At 42.5% G+C, this 18112-nt stretch overlaps 1 protein-coding gene across 6 annotated transcripts in view; it reads left to right on the top strand.

The window, feature by feature from the left end:
* Positions 1-18112, top strand: part of CNKSR2 (connector enhancer of kinase suppressor of Ras 2) — a 355628-nt gene that overhangs the window by 131856 nt on the left and 205660 nt on the right. For all 6 annotated transcript variants that reach the window (XM_054006269.1, XM_054006250.1, XM_054006260.1 and 3 more), the window contains one exon: positions 4067-4108. In XM_054006269.1, the coding sequence (XP_053862244.1) occupies positions 4067-4108 (42 nt within the window). The remainder of the gene's footprint in view (positions 1-4066; positions 4109-18112) is intronic.

The following is an 18112-nucleotide window of genomic DNA, read 5'->3' as shown; positions in this document are numbered from 1 at the left end:
GTATTAAAACACTAATTAGGTGCTGATTGTGCAGTTAGCAAAACTTTTCAGTTTTCATGTGTATTAAACTGTTAAATGAAATGGGTATGAAAAGCTGTACTTGCAAATTGTCAGAGTCTCCATAATAAGTGGCCAATATTTCCTTCTCTATAAAGGGATGTCATAAAGATGACTGGCATTAATTATTCTGATAGTTGGTGAGGATAGAACACAAAGTAATAGACTGAAACTGTAGCAGAAGCAATTTAGCTTAAATATTAGGAAAAATTCACTAAGTTAGGAGTGTTGTGAAATTATTGTTGGAGATATTCAAGAAAGTCAAATACTTATTTACAGGGATAGTTAGAAACAATAAAATGAAACATGATACGAGGCAGGGATTTAGATTGGGTGAACCCAAGACCTTGATCCTGCATTAGGATCTGCTAGCAAGCATGGGCACTTGCATCCCTGCCAAGTTTCACTGACTTATTATTAGGAAATGCCACACCCACCAGCTCCTCATCTCTGGCGAAATTTTCCCCTAACCCTGGCCCTTCCCTTCCACCCAACATCTTCACTTCCTTCAGCTGCCCCTACCAGCATCTCTGCCCCTCTCATGCCACTCTTCCCAACCTCTTGCTGCCCCCACCTTCCCTTCTCTTGCTCTCTTTGGACCACTCACTCTGTCTCTAAAAAAGATAACAGCCATCCACAAACTGTTCCTGCCTTGCCCTCTCCCACTCCTGGATCTCAGAGAGAAAATAGATCCTTCGGTGTCACTGGCTCTGCAGCTGTCCTCTCTTGGAGGCCTCTTCTTTTCTCATTCTCCTTGTCCTGGATCAGACTGTGGTCGGGGTGCTGGGCAGCTGCTCTCTTGTTCCTACTGCTTCCAACTCTTCCTTCTTCCCCCTCCCAGCTTTCTTCTTTTGAACAATAGTATATCCAACTTTCCTCTCCTCTCTCCCTCCATGTTTCTGTCATCTACTGTGCATCTAGTTCCTACCCCATCAGCCTTCCTTTCTGACTTGGACTCCTGTCACTCTCTTCCTCTTTCTCATCATCTCCTACACTTAACTTCAGTCTCTTCAGCTTCCATGTTGATGACACATCTGTTTTCTTAGCTGCACGTCTCCTCGCTCTGACCTCTACATTTGACCTGCAGCCCTTGTTCAACTCTTCCATTCACCAAAAAGGCTGTTAACTTGACATGGTCTTCACCAAACGCTGCACATGTGCGTTCTCTCTCGCAGAGTCCCCCATCTCTGACCATCACCTGATCTCTTTCAGCATCACCCATTAGTGTTACGGTGACCAGATATCCCAATTTTATAGGGACAGTCCCGATTTTGGGGTCTTTTTCTTATATAGGCTCCACACACACACGTCCCGATTTTTCACACTTGCTATCTGGTCACCCTAATTAGTACCCTTTCTCATGCTCCTTTCAAACAGGACTACATTAATGCAAACTAGAAACCTTTTGGGTCATGCCCACAGTTTCCACACAGGGGAGTTACAAAACAGCACTTTGGTGCTCACTGCTATTCACAGCCCCATTGTCTGAACTGTGGTACAGTGCAGACATAGCATAAGTGTTTGTATATAGACAAGCCTTGAGATACAGCCTTTTGATTTTATTTGCTTTTTCAGCTTTGACGTGTCTTTTGGGGGAGTTTCAGGATTACAGTAAAGCTTGGGCTGGTGAGACCATTCATCATACATGTATGACTGGCAGTGAGTATAAGTCCATTTGGCCATGTTATTCTGTTCAGACCTAGAAAACTAATTCTAAGAATTTCCCAGTTGGTTTTCAATTTCTAGCATTTTAGTTATTGGTCTGTCAGAGCTAGACAGTTTGCTCCTCTTTCTTTGGATTACAAGCCCAGGACATATGGTTTCTTCTAATGTTTATTTAACTATTACATTACAGAGTGGCAATGATATTGACCCTTACTAGTCTTCTGTTGTTTGTAATAAACAATATTGCTTTTTTTTAATATTTTTTTTTCTGGTTTGGGCATGTTGTGGATGTGCTGGTTGTCTCTCATGCAGAATTGCTAATACCAAAAGCACTGCTTCTCAATGACCACCTAGATACAAAGTTTCTGATTGATTCATTTTGGGATGAAATGGAAGAAGGGGCAACAGCTGACAAACTTTGTAACCCAAAGCCCACATAAATCCATTATTTTATACATTATTTAGTTTTCTCTTTTGTATGTGTTTTTAAATGGTTTAAAAAGTGAAATCAGAGCAAATTATTGTGTAATTTAGCACTTCTACTTAAAATATCTATAGATATTTCATCATAAATGACTTATATCATTTACCGACAATTTAATAGTTTTTCCTCTGAGCTATTAAAGTATTTGCTATATAGTCATTCATGTTTTAGTTAAGTGAAGAAAAAATATTTTAATTATTATTGTTTAAGTACACTCATTTTGAACTGTTTTATTTGTTTTCAGTATTATGTAATTCATGCACATAAAGAAAAATAGCCTTTTCTCCAGAGTAGATAACTGATTAGATTGTGTTCCCTTTAAGTTGACTACTTGATTTGTAGTAGTTTAATTTGTAATATGAATAGCTTACTATCTGCTCAGTGACACTTGGATTTTTAAATGTTGCTAAAATGTTTTGCAGTTTCTCATTGCTATTTTTGCAAAATGATTCCTGCAAAACATAAATATATCCAAATTGACAATGTTATTTGCCCTCTCACATTTAAAAGTGAAACGTGTCTTTTGCAGATAAGAATGCCAATGCTTCATTGATGTCTGCATATAATTGTTAGATTTTCATTTGGCTAGATTATTAGCAATGCCTTTCCAATACAAACAGCCACTATGAGGAAAGTGCTCCCAGCTTAACCTGCTGGTTCTACACTGGGGCTGGGGTTCATGTGAAACTTAAGAACAGGTTAGTTTGGGGTGGTTTTTTTTTTTTTTTTTTTTTTTTTTTTTCACGATTAGCACCAGAAATGTTTCATGGCTTAGAATTGCCCACACTTGTATATCTGCCCAAAATTGATCTTGTACTCTCTGTGCTATTGCTATTGGAAAAACATTTAAGAAATGTAAGACTTAAATATAAGCACAATTTTTTAAATTATTATTTATATTACAGTAGAGACTAAAGGCTCCATCTGAAACTGGAGTAATGCTTTCAACAGCATACATTTTATTTCATATGCACAAAAATATTCCTCCTCTTTGCTTCTCATTTCCTTGTATTTCCTAGTCTCTGTATCCACCAGGATTTCTGTCCCTAATCCAACCCCTGAATCCTGTATCCTCTACCTTTCCACGCTTTCTCATTTTTGTTCTTAGCAAAATGATCGTGTACAACCCCTAGTGCGCTGTGTGTGTGTGTAACAGACTAACTCACTTTTCTTCTTCATTCTCCATCCTCCATGTCCCCAAATCCATGGGTGATGAGTCAACTCACCCTTTCTCTTCTTTAAACTTTGCCCCCTCTCTCTGGAGTGCTACATAAACATGATGATTCAACTCAATGTATTGTGGATAATTCAACTTCCTCTCCCTACTTCCTTGATCAGATGGGAATGGGAGGGACAATTGCTTTCTGAACTAGGGAAATGTTTTAGCCTCTCACACCTATTTTAAATTGAGTGAAATGTTTGCTGGGTTACATTTTGGTTTTTGGTGGGTGGGAGATGTTTCTGTGATACAAAGGAAATAAGATTTTATTAAGGGAAAGTAAGGATAAAATGAGAAAGGAGGAGGAAAGAGAGATGGGTGAGGAGAAAGAGATGCCAGCCAGCCATGATTGTAGTAGGGCATGGCACAAAAGGATATTGGGGAGAGGGGAATAAAATCCATTTTGTGGGATTTCATCAAAAATAAGGTGGAGAACCAGATGTATAGGTCTTTGCTACTCAGGATTTCCTTCTTATTCTACTATCTCTATTTGGGTTACATAAATCCTTTCATCATAGTTGGGATACTGAAATGGGGTTTTCTCTATAAATTTTTCAGTATGATTAACCCTAAAAAAAGCAATTTTCCAAGAGATGTTTTACTTAGTGACATAATGTTCCTCTTCTACTTTCTCTTTTCAGGATTGTACAGTATATGAAACGGAGAATAAAATTCTTCATGTGGTGAGTAGTCCTTGGATTTCTATAAACATACATCTCTACTGTGTAATACCTATGACTTTATCTTTTCTTCTCCTAGCAGTAGTGTCTGTGGTGAGGGTGAACTAATTTGGACACGTTGCATCATTTTTAATAACCAGCAACATCGGGAATCATTAGCAAATAGAGATATGCCTGAAGCTGGACGCTGGATCTGAATACCCCTCATTTTAGAGACGCTTGCATCTCAATTCAAACTCTGATTTGGGCCCATCTCTGCTGATAGGCAACAGATATTAAAATGTGGTTATGGTCACAGAAATGGCTATGTAAAAATGACATTTGACTCAACAAATCTGCTCTCTAGGCATGCACAGTAACATCTGTTTACTTCAATGAAAAAGTTTAAAGTTTATACTACTTTTTACTCCTGTTACCACTGCAGACCTAATAAAACTATGGGAGAATGAACCTACTCCTCCTGGCTCATGTGTCATTAGCAGAAATGCTTACTAAGTTCCACTTGCCTAATCTTTATTGCTGTCTGACTTTCAAAATGCAGTTTGTGTTTGAAGGGCTGCTCAATGGAGGGGCGAGGAGACAAAAATGTGAGCAAAGTTTTTCTGGAAATTATTGAGACAATGAACGTGGAACCCTAATATAAGCTATTTAATTGCTTGTCAGACTGACTGTATTTTGGTAGGTTTTGAGTTAATACTGACCACGTTTCTAAAGTCAGCCACAAATAGTGCTGTTCCTAAGAGCAAGTAATGAATTGGTTTAATTTACAATGTACTTTTTATTTCACTGGTCAGATAGACTTTGATACCTATTCTTTATGCTACTCAAGTAAATTATCTTCATTTCTACGTTGTTGGATATGAAGCTTTACAAAAGATTTTCTATAAATATTTTTTTTAATGCTCCCAAATCAAATGCCTAGCAAGCGCAATTTTTTAGGCTGCTGACACTTTTGATTTTACAATAACTGCAGAACAAAAAAGTCTCCTTGAATTCTTCAGTTGCACTGACATTTTTCCCCTATGGGACAAAAAGTATTAGCATTTGTAGTAAGCCTGACTTTGTCATCTTTGACTGACTGAACTCTACAAGCATTTAAATAATGAAGTTTTTAATGGTGCAGCCTTGGCAAAAAGTTGAAAAAAAACATGCTGCATGTTGGAACTGTTCTTCTTCGAATGCTTGCACATGTCCATTCCAATGTAGGTGTGTGCGTGCCCTGAGCACAGTTGCTGGATTATTTTTCCTTAGTGGTATCCATCAGATACCTCTGGAGCCGCACACTCATTGCACCAGTATGAAGGGCCCTGCCGACCCCGTGCCCCTTCAGTTCCTTCTTACCGCTTGTGACAGTTGCTGGAACGTCCCTCATTGCTCAGGCAATTTCTCCCACTGGTTTTTCTTCTCTTTCTCATGAGTGAGTAGTAGTTTTAGTAGTTAGTGAGTTTTGGACGCCTCTACCCTTGGTTGGAGAGGCTTGTCCACTCCCCGGTGCCAGGGTATGTCTCGGTCACCAGGCTTCAAGCTCTGCGCTTCCTGTGGCAAGTCAATGCCCTTGAGCAACCCGCACTCAAACTGTCTCAGGTGCCTAGGGGAAGCTCATTGGAAAGACTGTTGCCAGATCTGCAGGGACTTCAGACCCCGCACCAGGAAAGACCGGGAGGCGAGGTTGAAGGTCTTCCTCCGGGAGGCAGCCCTAAGACCAGCATTGGAGCCAGGTTCGGACTCAGCACCAAACACTTCAGCTTTGGTGTGGAATGCTCCTCCCACCAGTCGAGAGTCCTGGCACTGATCCTACCTGGTGCCCTAAGAAGAAGCACTGTAAGCATCAGGAGAAGAGTCATTCCGCAGTGTCAAAAGGAGATCCGTGTTGGGCTGCTCTCCCTCTCCTGCACTACAGCAGCCACCTCTGCCAGCCTCGGTATCCCCATAGGCTCCGCTAACTCCGGCATGGGAATTGCCATCCTCCAGCAGACAGCGTACCAGTCAGTTTGCGGTACTGTCAACTCCAGAGGCATTTGTGGCTGCTTGAGACCTACTCACTCTCCCAGTCCCGGGGTCCCCGGAGATTCAGGACTCGGCACCGCCAGTACCTATGAGCGGCAGAGAGACGTTCCCCAGCTTACGGCCACCCTTATGGTAGCCTTAGCTTGGACCTCTCCATGGCACCATTCGCTGGCACCAAGAGAGTTGGCACCGCCTTGTCTCCAAGCTGCAGCTCGTCTTCATCATTGGAGTCCGAAGAGGGACCCTACTCTCCCCACCTCAGGATAGCCAGCACTACTTCCTGCTCTGTTCCTACCCTGCTGTTGCCTCTGAACACTTGGTCTCCGGGACCATGGGGACCAGCACCCATGCAATGGCCTTTTTGGAACCTGGGGGGTTTTTCCCTGGGCCAGGGTGCCGTTTCAAGGTGTTCGTATTCTGTGGCCTCGGAAAGTAGGGCACCTCTGGTACTATGCCGCGAGACCCCCAACCTGGATTCTGGTACTGAACCTCAAGAGGCAGTCCCACAGGTCTCGTTCGAAACAGAGGAAGAGGCGGAGGACCCTCAACCAGCCTTAGCCTCTTCCTCCTCATCCCCAGATGAGGCAGTGATGGATACTGATGTGTCCTAACCTCAAGATGACCACAAGACCTACCAGGACTAATTGAAGTGGGTGGTCTTGAACTTGGATATCCGAGCCAAAATGCTCAAAGAGATGACACAAGGTTTGCTGGACATTTTGTCAGCAGCAGGTCCCTCAAGTGGGGCTCTATCCCTTAATGAGATGATCATGGACCCAGTTAGAGCACTCTGGCCAACTCCTGCTTCCCTTCCTCCTATGGCTAAAAGGGTAGAGCGCAAATACTGCACACTAGCCAAAGGGTATGAATTTCAGTTTTCACTCTCTCGTCCAGGGTCCCTAATGGTGGTGGCCGTCAACGAGAGGGACTGTCAAGGTCAAGTGGGCCCCGTACCCAAGGCAAAGTTCCTCCAAAAGCTGGACTTGTTGGATAGGTTTGGAAAAGGGGTAACTAGATCCAGAACTGAAGGGATTGAGATGGCGTACTTGAGCGTTTTTACAAAACGCTCGCTTCAAGCTGTCCAAGGGCCTGGGGCAGATTATGTCAGCCCTGAGGAGGAGGTTGGTGGATGGGGTCTATGTCTAAAACCTTTGTAATAGGTCGAAAAGCCTATTAGACAGATGGGCTATATCGCCGAATAGCAAACTAGCAAGCTTTGCTAGGTCTCTATGATTTTAAGATGTAAAATTTTAAGAACATGCTCCCCCAAGATGCCAGACAGGAGTTCTCTTCATTAGTTGAAGAGGGAAGACAGTAACCTGGGTCTCCCTGCAGGTAGCCTTGGATGCTGCCAGTTCTGTGACCAGATAGATGGCCATGGCTGTTAACATGCGCAGAAGCTCATGGTTACAGTCTTCAGGATTTCCTCAGCAGGTATAGCAAACCCTCCAGGATCTCCCATTTGAAGGGCCCTCCCTCTTTTCAGAGCAAATGGACGCCAAACTCCACGCACTTAAGGACTCCAAGGCGACCCTAAAATCTCTGGGTTTTATACATAGGCAGTGTCCAGAAAACACTACAGGCCTCAACAGATAGGACGCTATTTCACGCAGCTTGCCAGGCAAGACCAGCGGAAGAGGAAGAACAAAGGTTTCAGGCATAGACCCCATCCACCAACCTCCTCCTCAGGGCTGACACAATCTCCCCCAGGCCCTCGGGCAGCTTGAAGCACTTGTTTTTACAAAACGCTCAAGTATGACATCTCAATCCCTTCAGTTCTGGACCTAGTTATCCTAGTTACCCCTTTTCCAACCAACTCTGCCATTTCCTCAATGCCTGAACCCACATTACCTTGGACCCTTCAATTTTTATCCCCCCCCCCCAGCTCTCCACCCCCTGTACTCCTTCAGGGACCCTTCTCACAAGCAACTATTGGAACAAAAAGTCCAATCCCTCCTTCGGGTGGAAGCCATGGCAGAGGTTCCACATCATCTAAGAGGAAAGGGATTTTATTCCCGCTACTTCCTAATTCCAAAAGCTGGGGTGGGGCGTCTCAGACCGATCCTAGACCAGCCTCATTTCAACCACTATCACAAGAGCTTGAAGTATGTCTCCTTGGCTTCTATAATACCTTTGCTCAGTCCATGGGATTGGTATGCCGCCCTTGATCTAGGGGATGCATACTTCCACATATCAATTTTTCTAAGCCATAGAAGGTTCCTAAGATTTGTTGTGAACCAGTCTCAGTTCTCTCGTTTGGCCTGTCTGCCGTCCCATGGATCTTCACCAAATGTCTGGCAGTAGTAGTGGCTTTCCTCAGGAGAAAAGGAGTTCATACATTCCCATATCTTGACAACTGGCTAATCAGTTGGAATCCAACATCCATCTCATCCGATTGACCTTTTGGGCCTTAGGCCTACTAACAGACTATCAGAAATCCACCCTTATTCCTGTACAAAGGATAGAGTTCATAGGGGTGGTTCTTGACTCTGTACGGGTAAGACCTTACTTCTAGAGGGTTGTTTTCACTCAGTCTCGAACATGATAAGTTCCCTTTAGACACATCTGGCCACCACAGTCTGGATATGCTTGAGCGTTCTGGGCCACATGGCATCATGCACATATGTGGTGCAACACACAAGGCTTTGTGTCAGTCCTCTCCAGGAGTGGCTGGCCACAGTATATTCACCCTTGCAACACCACCAGGTCCTTGATTCGCTGACTGGTGAACCAAAGCACAGTTTGTGCAGGAGTACCTTTTTCAAGGCCCCAACTGTTGGTGTTCTTGGTCTCTGATGCCGAGGCATTGGGTTGGGGAGCCCACTTAAGGCTGTGGTCAATATTAGGGAACTCAGGGTGGTCCACCCCACATTACAGGCAAGACGGTTTCAGTTCTCATGGACAATACAACCGCCATTTATTACATCAACAGGCAGGGCAGAGTGCGTTCTTCCCCCTTATGTCAGGAGGCAGCTTGGCTGTGGGAGTTCTGCATCACACACTCAATTTATCTAGAAACATCTTACCTTCCAGGAGCACAGAACCAACTCATGGATCGCCTCAGCAGGTCCTTCTCCACTCACCACAAGTGGTCGCTTCGACCGGACATTGCAAGGGACACCTTCCAAAGGTGAGGGACTCCCCTTATTGACCTCATTGCTACCCATGGCAACAGAAAATGCCATCAGTTTTGCTTCCTGCAGGGCCGCAGCCTGGGCTCTCCTATGGACACCTTCCTGTTAGCATGGTCAACTCACCTGTATTATGCCTTTCCCCCACAGTCAATTGATACACAAAGTTCTGCTGAAGATCAAGGAGGACTGAGCATGGGTCATCCTCATAGCCTTGGCATGGCCCAGACAGCACTGGTTCACCATCCTGTCAAGCCTTTCAGTGGAGATCCCAATCCGGCTTCTGCTATATTGGGACTTGATCTCCCAAGACCATACTTGGCTGCTCCATGTGAACCTCAGCTCTCTTCATCTGATGGCCTGAAACCTCCATGGCTGAATCTTGAAGAGCAAGCTTGCTCACAGCAGGTCCGTAGAATTTTAATAGGCAGTAGAAAACCCTCCACCAGGGTGTCTTATCTAGCAAACTGGAAACAATTCTCCACCTGGTCTTTCCAGTGCGGTGTTCCTCTTGCACAGTCCTCATTGCAACTTATTTTGGAGTACCTTCTGCTCTTGAAACAGCAAGGTCTGGCCTTCTCCTCAATCAAAGTCCACCTGGCAGCCATTTCAGCTCTGCATCCTAAGATTGCAAAAGATCGGTCTTTTCGCACAATATGATAATCAGTTTTCTCAAAGGCCTGGAGTGAGTGTACCTTCAGGTAAAGGAGCCGATCCCTCCTTGGTGCCTAAACCTCATCCTGTCAAAGTTTACAGGCACACCCTTCAAGCCTCTAGCAACATGCTCGCTGTTGTACCTCTTCTGGAAAGTGGCCTTCTTAGTGGCCATCACTTCGACTAGGAGGGTTTCGGAGAGCTGGCCCTTCACATCAGGAACCACAAATACAATCTTCTTCAAAGATAAAGTGCGGCTGCACTTGCATCCAAAGTTCCTCCCGAAAGTAGTCTCACAATTCCACTGCAGCCAACCAATTTTTCTACCAGTATCCTGCCCTAAGCTGCATGTGAATTGGGAGGAACAGCGCCTAAACTCCTTGGATGTTAGATGGGCCTTGGCATTTTATATTCAAAGTCGCAAAACCATTCCACATATCACCTCAGCTATTTATAATGATAGCAGAGAGAATAAAGGGACTCTCCATCTCTGCCCAGAGGATTCCATCTTGGATTACATTATGTATCCAGGCATGTTACAAACTCACGAGAGTTCCTCCTCTGGCTAACCTGACTGCTCATTCCACTAGATCTTGGGCATCTTCGGCTGCTTTCTTAGCGCAAGTTCCTATTCAAGATACCTTCAGGGCAGCAACCTGGTCCTGGGTGCACAGATTCTCAGCGCACTATGGCATTACCCAACAGGCCAGAGACAATGCCAACTTTGGCCGTGCAGTCTTCCAGTCAACTTGTACTTGAACTCCGAGCCCACCTCCTGTACAACTGTTTGTGAGTTGCCTACATTGGAATGGACATGTGCAAGCACTTGAAGATGAAAAAACTGTTAGTAACCTTTCTGTAACTGTTGTTCTTTGAGCTGTGTTGCACATGTCCATTCCAAGACCTGCCCTCTGTCCCCTCTTATTGGAGTCAGTTGATAAGAAGAAACTGAAGGGGCGCAGGCCGGTAGGTCCCTTTATACCAGCACTATGTGTGCGTGGCACCAGAGTGCACTGGAACTGACCCAACAGATACCACAAGGGAAAAAATTCTGGCAGCTATGCTTGGGGCATGCACACCTACATTGGAATGGACATGTGCCACACATCTTGCAGAACAACAGTTAGAGAAAAGTTAGTAACTGTTTTTTCTTACACACACACAGAGAGATAATACTCTGTATTTGTGTGTATGTGTATAGATGTATGTGTATAAATAAAAATAAGAAAATATATTGAGCTTACCAATGGTCTGAAACAGAGGGTGAAAAGTGAGGTGGCAATATTTACAGGTGCTACAGCATTATTTAGTATAGTCCAGACTAGAAGATTGTGGAAAAACTTCAGAGGAATCTAACAAAGCTAGGTGAATAGGCAAATTGGATACAATGGAATTGTTGACAAATACTTTTCAATGTGCATTTCCATGCATAATTTGAACTCATACATACATCTGAGTTTTACCCAACTGTAACCATTCAGGAAAAAGACCTAGATGTTATTGTGGACAATTTAATTAATTTCCCTACTCACTGCTCATTAGGGGTTGAAAAAGCAAACAGTGTTAGAATGTACAAAGGATGATCTAGAAATAACATGAATACTGTAATGCCATTATTCAAATCTATGTTACGCCCTCACCTAGAACATGAAGTTCAGCTGTGGTTACCCTTTCTCAAAAGAAAGATGTAGCAGAAATATTATTTAACGTTTATATTGCAGCAGTGCTTAGAGAGATCAACTGAGTCAGAGTGATGTGTAGGATACATGTAGCTGCATGCCACAGTGAAAAGCAGGCTACATCCACACTGCATTGTGTAGCTACATGCAGCAATGAAAGGCCCTGGCAGGGGGAAGCAAATCGGAAAGGCTCCAGGAGTTCCCTCCTGCCAGAGACTTTTACTATGGTGAGGAAAGGCTCTGGCAGGTGGGAGGCAGTGGGGAAAGGCTCTGGCAGTTCCCTGTTCTTTTTACCAACCTAGTGTCTCACTGCCTCCCCCGTGCCAGAGCCTTTCCCTGCTTCCAAAGTCTTTCCGGCAGCTCCCTGTGACGGGAAAAGGCTCCAGCAGCGGGGTGCTGTCAGAGCATTTCTTTGCTGCTTCCCCACTGCTGGAGCCTTTGACTGCCAGGGGGGACAGCTATGGCAGCGGGAATGCATCGGGACACTGTATTGCTAAAAATAGCAATGTAGACATGGGAGGCACTGCTTTCATGTGAAGAGAGTCATGTAGGGTGTGTCCCCTGAGGTTTTGGTGTACCTGTACTCTTCTCACCTATGCAGTGCCTCATGATCTACACTCCTGTTTATACCTATGTGAGGGTTTGTGTGCAGTGTATGTACTTGACATGTTAGTGCAGACATAGCCTCCGTGAGCATCAAAAATCATAATTTTATTTCTGTTAGGGATTAAATCTATTTCTTTGCCTTTCAAGAAATTGTAATTTGAAATAGTAGAACAAAGGCATTTTTAATTTAAATCAGAATATTACCATAGCTAATAAAGCACTCTGTGTTATTAAACCAAATACCTGATAAGAATCGAAGAAAAAAGATTACGGAAAACACACAATCGGTTATATTTTCCTCCTTCTTAGTTGTTCATCCTTATTGATCTCTGATTCCTCAGAATGAGTTTTACAAGTTTACCTTTTTGCTTAGCAAGCCATACTTGTTAAATAAATCTGAATAGCAACAGGAACAATAGAAATTATTTAACTGGGAAGAATGGGGTTTGAAATCCAGTGGATCAAAAAAATCACAAGTGCTGTTTACCAGTTTTAGTTACTATTTAAAACAAATGGAGATCTGTTGTACTGTGTAGATACATTCCTAATCAATATATAAAAGCCTTAAATAACACTGATTAATTTGAGACATATTGTTATATACAGAAGCCTCCAGAAAAGATTAATGTGGAAAGCTGTTCTAGATCTATGTAAAGATGGTGTTCTGGAAGTTGTGTTCCTGGTTGTGGAAAGTCTGGCCAGAGAACGTTTTTGTTGAAATACCAGAAGTGCAAACACCTTGGAGAATAATTAAATGTTCCCATCCTAATTATGTAATGCTGTATGTGATGGGAGGATCTAGTTTATGAAGTGATACTGTAAATGTTAAAAACAAAGCAAGCAGGACTGATTATAGAAAGGAGACTTTGAGCTAAAATCTACTTAGCAGTTATTTTCTACAATTTTTTCCCAGTATAATTCTTCGGGATAATTATTCATTGGCCATTCAGAGGGAACAAAAGAAATTTTCCAGTGGAATTTGACTTTGCAAAGATGGAGAAATTTTTTGAAGCATATTCTGTTGGCTAGAGAACTATGAAATATTTAAGTTGTAATTAAAATTAAACAGCCTGAATATGAATTTTAAAACAAACTAGATATTTTAGAATCAAGTTTAAACACTTAAACACATTTAAAAATGAACTAATAAAAGTACGGGATTTTGCCTCTATTGTTAGTGATCTTGGCAGTACCATAGTAATGTAAAATCTCTACTGCTCACTAGAATGCAGTAACTGGTAGATTTCATTGTAGCCCAGGATATCCTGGAAAGTTCAGAAGTTATTTGTAAGACTGCAGGTCTGATCTTCAGCTTCCTGTGAGGTCATTTTGTGCCACCAGGGTGGTGCAATGACCTTTAAAATAACCATTAATGAGCAGCTGATTTAGGGAATGTTGATGGGCACCAGAAAATGTGGAACTGGAGTGTGGTGCACTCCTCTAATCACCAGACATCTACCGCAAAGGGGACTTGTCTTAGCCATCATAAGTTAGGGTAACGTTGTGGCTTCTCTAACTTGTGCTGGGATCTGTTTGCTAGCCCCCCATAAAAGGAGGATATAAAGGGGGATTAGTCACTTTTTCTGCTTCTTGCATATATACTTTGTATTATTTTAGCTATTTTCATATTGTACTTGAAGCATGCCCTTTACCTTTCAACATTGAAGTGCAGAGTTTGCCTCATCAGTCATTTCCCTCTAGACTTTCCTGGGTATTTGAAAAGTGCAGTGTATTTTCCCTTGCCCCGTCATTCTGTCAACACTTTTTCTTTACCCCCCCTCACCTCCCCCCCACACAAAAACACCCCCATGTCACAAATTCAAACCTGTGTTCAGAAGGAGGTCATAAGAAAACACTAATACAATCTGTGAATCAGGGAAGATAAGATGCACAAAGAGCAGTTCATCCAGTGCCTACTCTTTCTTTTTCCTTGGACAGTACAAATGGAGCATGTCTAGAATTTGCTGCCCAAGACAGAGGATCAAAGTGTGCATCTCCTCCCCCTCTAGTGGTTGCTCCACATACAGGATAACAAGCTATTGCTGCTATCAGTTACTCTGTTAACTCAAGTGGCACAGGTTTGTGTGGTGGATCTAAAGGTGGATAAAACCTTCTGATGATCCATGTGGATGTCAATATGATGCCACATGTTTTTTTCAGTTTGCTTTTTTTTAAACCTTTGATTTTTGTTGTGTGTGCAACTTCTATGTTAAAGAAGCATATTAAGGTTGCAAAGTCTAGCACTCAGAAGTTAGAAAATGCCAGAATTAAGGTTGCCTGTGCAACCTTAATTTGGCCCCCTTGTGATATGCATTGTGATAGAGTCTTTAATTACATGATCACATACTGTTCTCTCCACAGGACCCCTGCCTCGTTCAGTGCATAGGATAGACCTGCTCTGGGGATGAATCAGGGTTGGGTAGTGAAGTAGACTGTAGGACCTCTGTTTCATTTATTGGAGAAGTTGGGAGGTGTGCAGTGATGAGGTAGGGGATTGCAGGAAGAAATTAGGGTCTCATGGTTAGGACAGCTGAATACTGCCCTGAAGAACTGGATTGTATCCCTGCCTCTGCCACAGAGTTCCTGTGTGATGCTAGACGAGACACTTAAACCAAACTTCCCACAGGTGATCACTAAATGTACGTTCTTCATTTTCTGGGGGCATGACTTGAGACCCTGGTGTTTGATTTGAACATGTGCTGAGTGCTCCCAGGTGGAACTGAAGCCAATGGGAGTTGTGCTTTCAACATATAAAGTTCTGTATAATGTTACATACTCTGAAAAATCAGGCCCTATGTGTCTCAAGTTGGGCATCAACATTTATTGCATACTTATCACAGTAATCTCTCTCTGTTTCAGTTTCCCCCTCAGTAAAATAGAAATAATAAATTGTGACTATAATGTTTGTGTGGCACTATACTCTAGTGATGAGCCTGTGAGGAAATTAAAGATTCTGTCTTCAGAGCAGGGTTTGAATAGTGTGCAGTAAATAAGGCAGGGACCATACGATGAACAATAAGGAGAAAAGGAAATAGCAAATAGTTGCTTGCTGAGGGTATGTCTACACTGGAGCTGGAAGATGTAATTTCCAGCTTGATGAGACATACCTCTTCCAGCGCTAAAAATAGAAGTGTAGCTGCAGTGGCATGAGTGGCTAGTTTTCTGGACTATGCACCTAGTGTCTCTGACAGGTATGTACTCAGGGCGGCTTGTCCTGCTGCAGCTATACTGCTATTTTTAACGCGCTCACTCGAACAGAGCTAGTGCAGGTGTCAAGGCTGATTCCCCATTCTGGCACTTTGAGTGCAGAAGGTGGGGGCCCGCAAGGATTCTAAAAATTAATACTGGCCACTCCAGGCTTGTATTAAACTCCCAAGGTTACAGCTTTTCTTTGACCTTGGATGGGTAGATGCTATCACCACCCAAGTGCAAAAACCCCTTTGAGAACCCAGCAAGGCACATTTGGGAATTCCTTCCTGTAGGGTACCCTCAAGCCTATAAGCCCCCCGTCAGGGGAGGAGCTGAGAAAGAAAACAAAGGAAATCAGCTGTTGCACCAGCTAATTAAACAACATGTGCACAAACCTCTTAGGGACACAAAAATCCAATCCTATTCTTAAAAAAGGTAAATTTTATTAAAAACAAAAAGAAAGAAAATGCATCTGGAACTTAGGCTTTTTGCTAGGTTTAAAAAAAAAAACAATTACAAGGGTTAAGCATCAAGATAGCTTCTTGAGGTCCAGCTTAAAGTTTACAAGCAAAACAAAAGCACGTGGGGTTAGCACAGAGGAGTCCACAAGTCATAAAGAAATAAAAGAGAGAAACCTAATCGTATCCTCCTAGACATTTCCTGATCTACTTACGTACCTGGGGTTTCAAATGAGTAGTTTCTAGGTATGATCTGATGATTTTCATACCTGTCCCAAGCTCTTTCTTACAGCATAGTTCTGGCCCTGTCTCTGCTCTCTGGGAGAACAACACAGACAGACAAAGGGGAAGGTTTCTCCCAATTTTAAAAAGTTCTAGCCTTCCCATTAGTTCTTTTGGTCAGGTGCCCACTCCCTTCCTTTTACCTATGGACTTTTTAACCCTTTATAGGTCAAGCAAGTAGAGAACAGCTGTTAACAGGGATTTTATAGCTAACTGGCTGGCGGGGTGTCCATAAAAGGGAGTCCCCCCCCAATCCCCTTCATTTATCACAGGAGGTGTCCTCCTCTAGCTGGAATTTATACCTCTAGCAGCATTTATCCTTTGCACTAAATGAGAGAGGGGTCCTCTGGAAAAAACAGTATGAGATCATGTAGTTAAAACCAGTATCATCATGCATATGCATTAGGCGGATGAATTAAAGTAGCACAAAAGGAGGAGCCAGTCAGACGCTGAAGCAAGCGTAGTAGCTGCATAAAACATTTCAAGCAGGGACTGAAGGACAATGATAATATCATCAGAATGTTCACTGCAGTTTACACTCTGAGCATTCCATCCCCTTGCTGACTGCCTCTTTGCTCCAACTGCGCCTGCTCCCTCCTTCCCTTTGTCTTGGGATTGGGAAGGAATTTTCCCCCAAGTCAGATTGGTCATTGGCCGAGACCCTGAGAGTTTGTTGCCTTCCTGTGCAGCATGGGGCATGGGTCACTTTCAGGTTTAAACTAGTGTAAATGGTGAATTCTCTGTAATTTGAAATATTTAAACCATGATTTGACGACTTCAGTAACTCAGCCAGAGGTTAGGGGTCTATTTCAGGAGTGGGTAAGGTTCTATGGCCTGCAATGTGCATGAGGTCAGACTAGATGATTGCAGTAGTCCTTTCTGACCTTAAAGTTGATGAGTCTGTGAGTCTTCCCATTTAGCTAATACTCTCCTTATATAACCCCCCCAACACATTTTTTTTTTAATATGAAACCAGAAAATCATGGCATTTACGGAACGTTTGCTGCTACTGTATTGTTCTCCTTGCTTATAAGTTCTGTCCATATCCCTTTCCCTATTTAGATTGTAAACTCTTTGGGGCTGCCTCTTATTCTCTGTCTGACAATGGGGATCTGTTCTGTTGCCCCTAGGTATTACCATAATAAACATGATAAAGATCATTGTTTTAAAAACCTAACAGAAAAATTCAATAAGTTGTGAAAGATAGCTAAACAGGTAGTATGTTTTGGCCTAGAAAGAAGTATTTGTGATTAAGAATGACTAAATTATATATAATTAGCTGGGCCTGTAAAGGTTGGGTAGGGTACGCCATTAAAAGTTTATATACATATGTATTTTCAGTATACATTTACAAGAGGCATCAGAGATTTTCTAAGAACAGCAAAAAAATTTTGACCAGTGAGGCAGGATCCGGCAGAATCTTTTAAGGTTATTTTCATTCTGAAGGTCTTTAGGAGATGTTTGGCCAAGAGTATTATCCATTCTCATTTTGCTCTCTAGTATTAAAGCAATGATTTCTCATGTATGCAATTCAATGTAAAAACAAACAAACTGACAAACCAAAACACTTATTGTCATCAGTCTGATGAGTGCTGTACAAACATACATGAAAACAAAAGAACAAGTAAATACAACATATACTTTCCAATTTATCATTCAGTAATTCATACCCTCCAGCAACAAAATAGATTGGAGAAGGTTCAGTGGTGAAACAAAACATTGTTTTTATGAGGTTTGTTTATTGGACCAAGCTATTCTTTTAATTACTAAGTAGACAACCTTATAATTAGATCTCATTATCTAAAGTAACTATTTCTTGAGGGATCCCCTTTAAGGATTCAGTGGTTATAACACCATCTTATTGAACCTCTCAAGTCTATAAATGCTTGGTGCCTTTTATTTTTTTTCTGAATGTCACATTAAGTAGAGCTAATCAGAAGATGAGGCAAATGATTCACAGAAATTTTTCATTTCCATTTTAGTGTGGCTTTTTGTTTTCTG

The sequence above is a fragment of the Malaclemys terrapin genome, chromosome 1 (genome assembly GCF_027887155.1).
Source record: "Malaclemys terrapin pileata isolate rMalTer1 chromosome 1, rMalTer1.hap1, whole genome shotgun sequence".
NCBI classification, from domain to species: Eukaryota; Metazoa; Chordata; order Testudines; family Emydidae; genus Malaclemys; species Malaclemys terrapin.
This window is presented reverse-complemented; position numbering and strand designations above follow the sequence as displayed.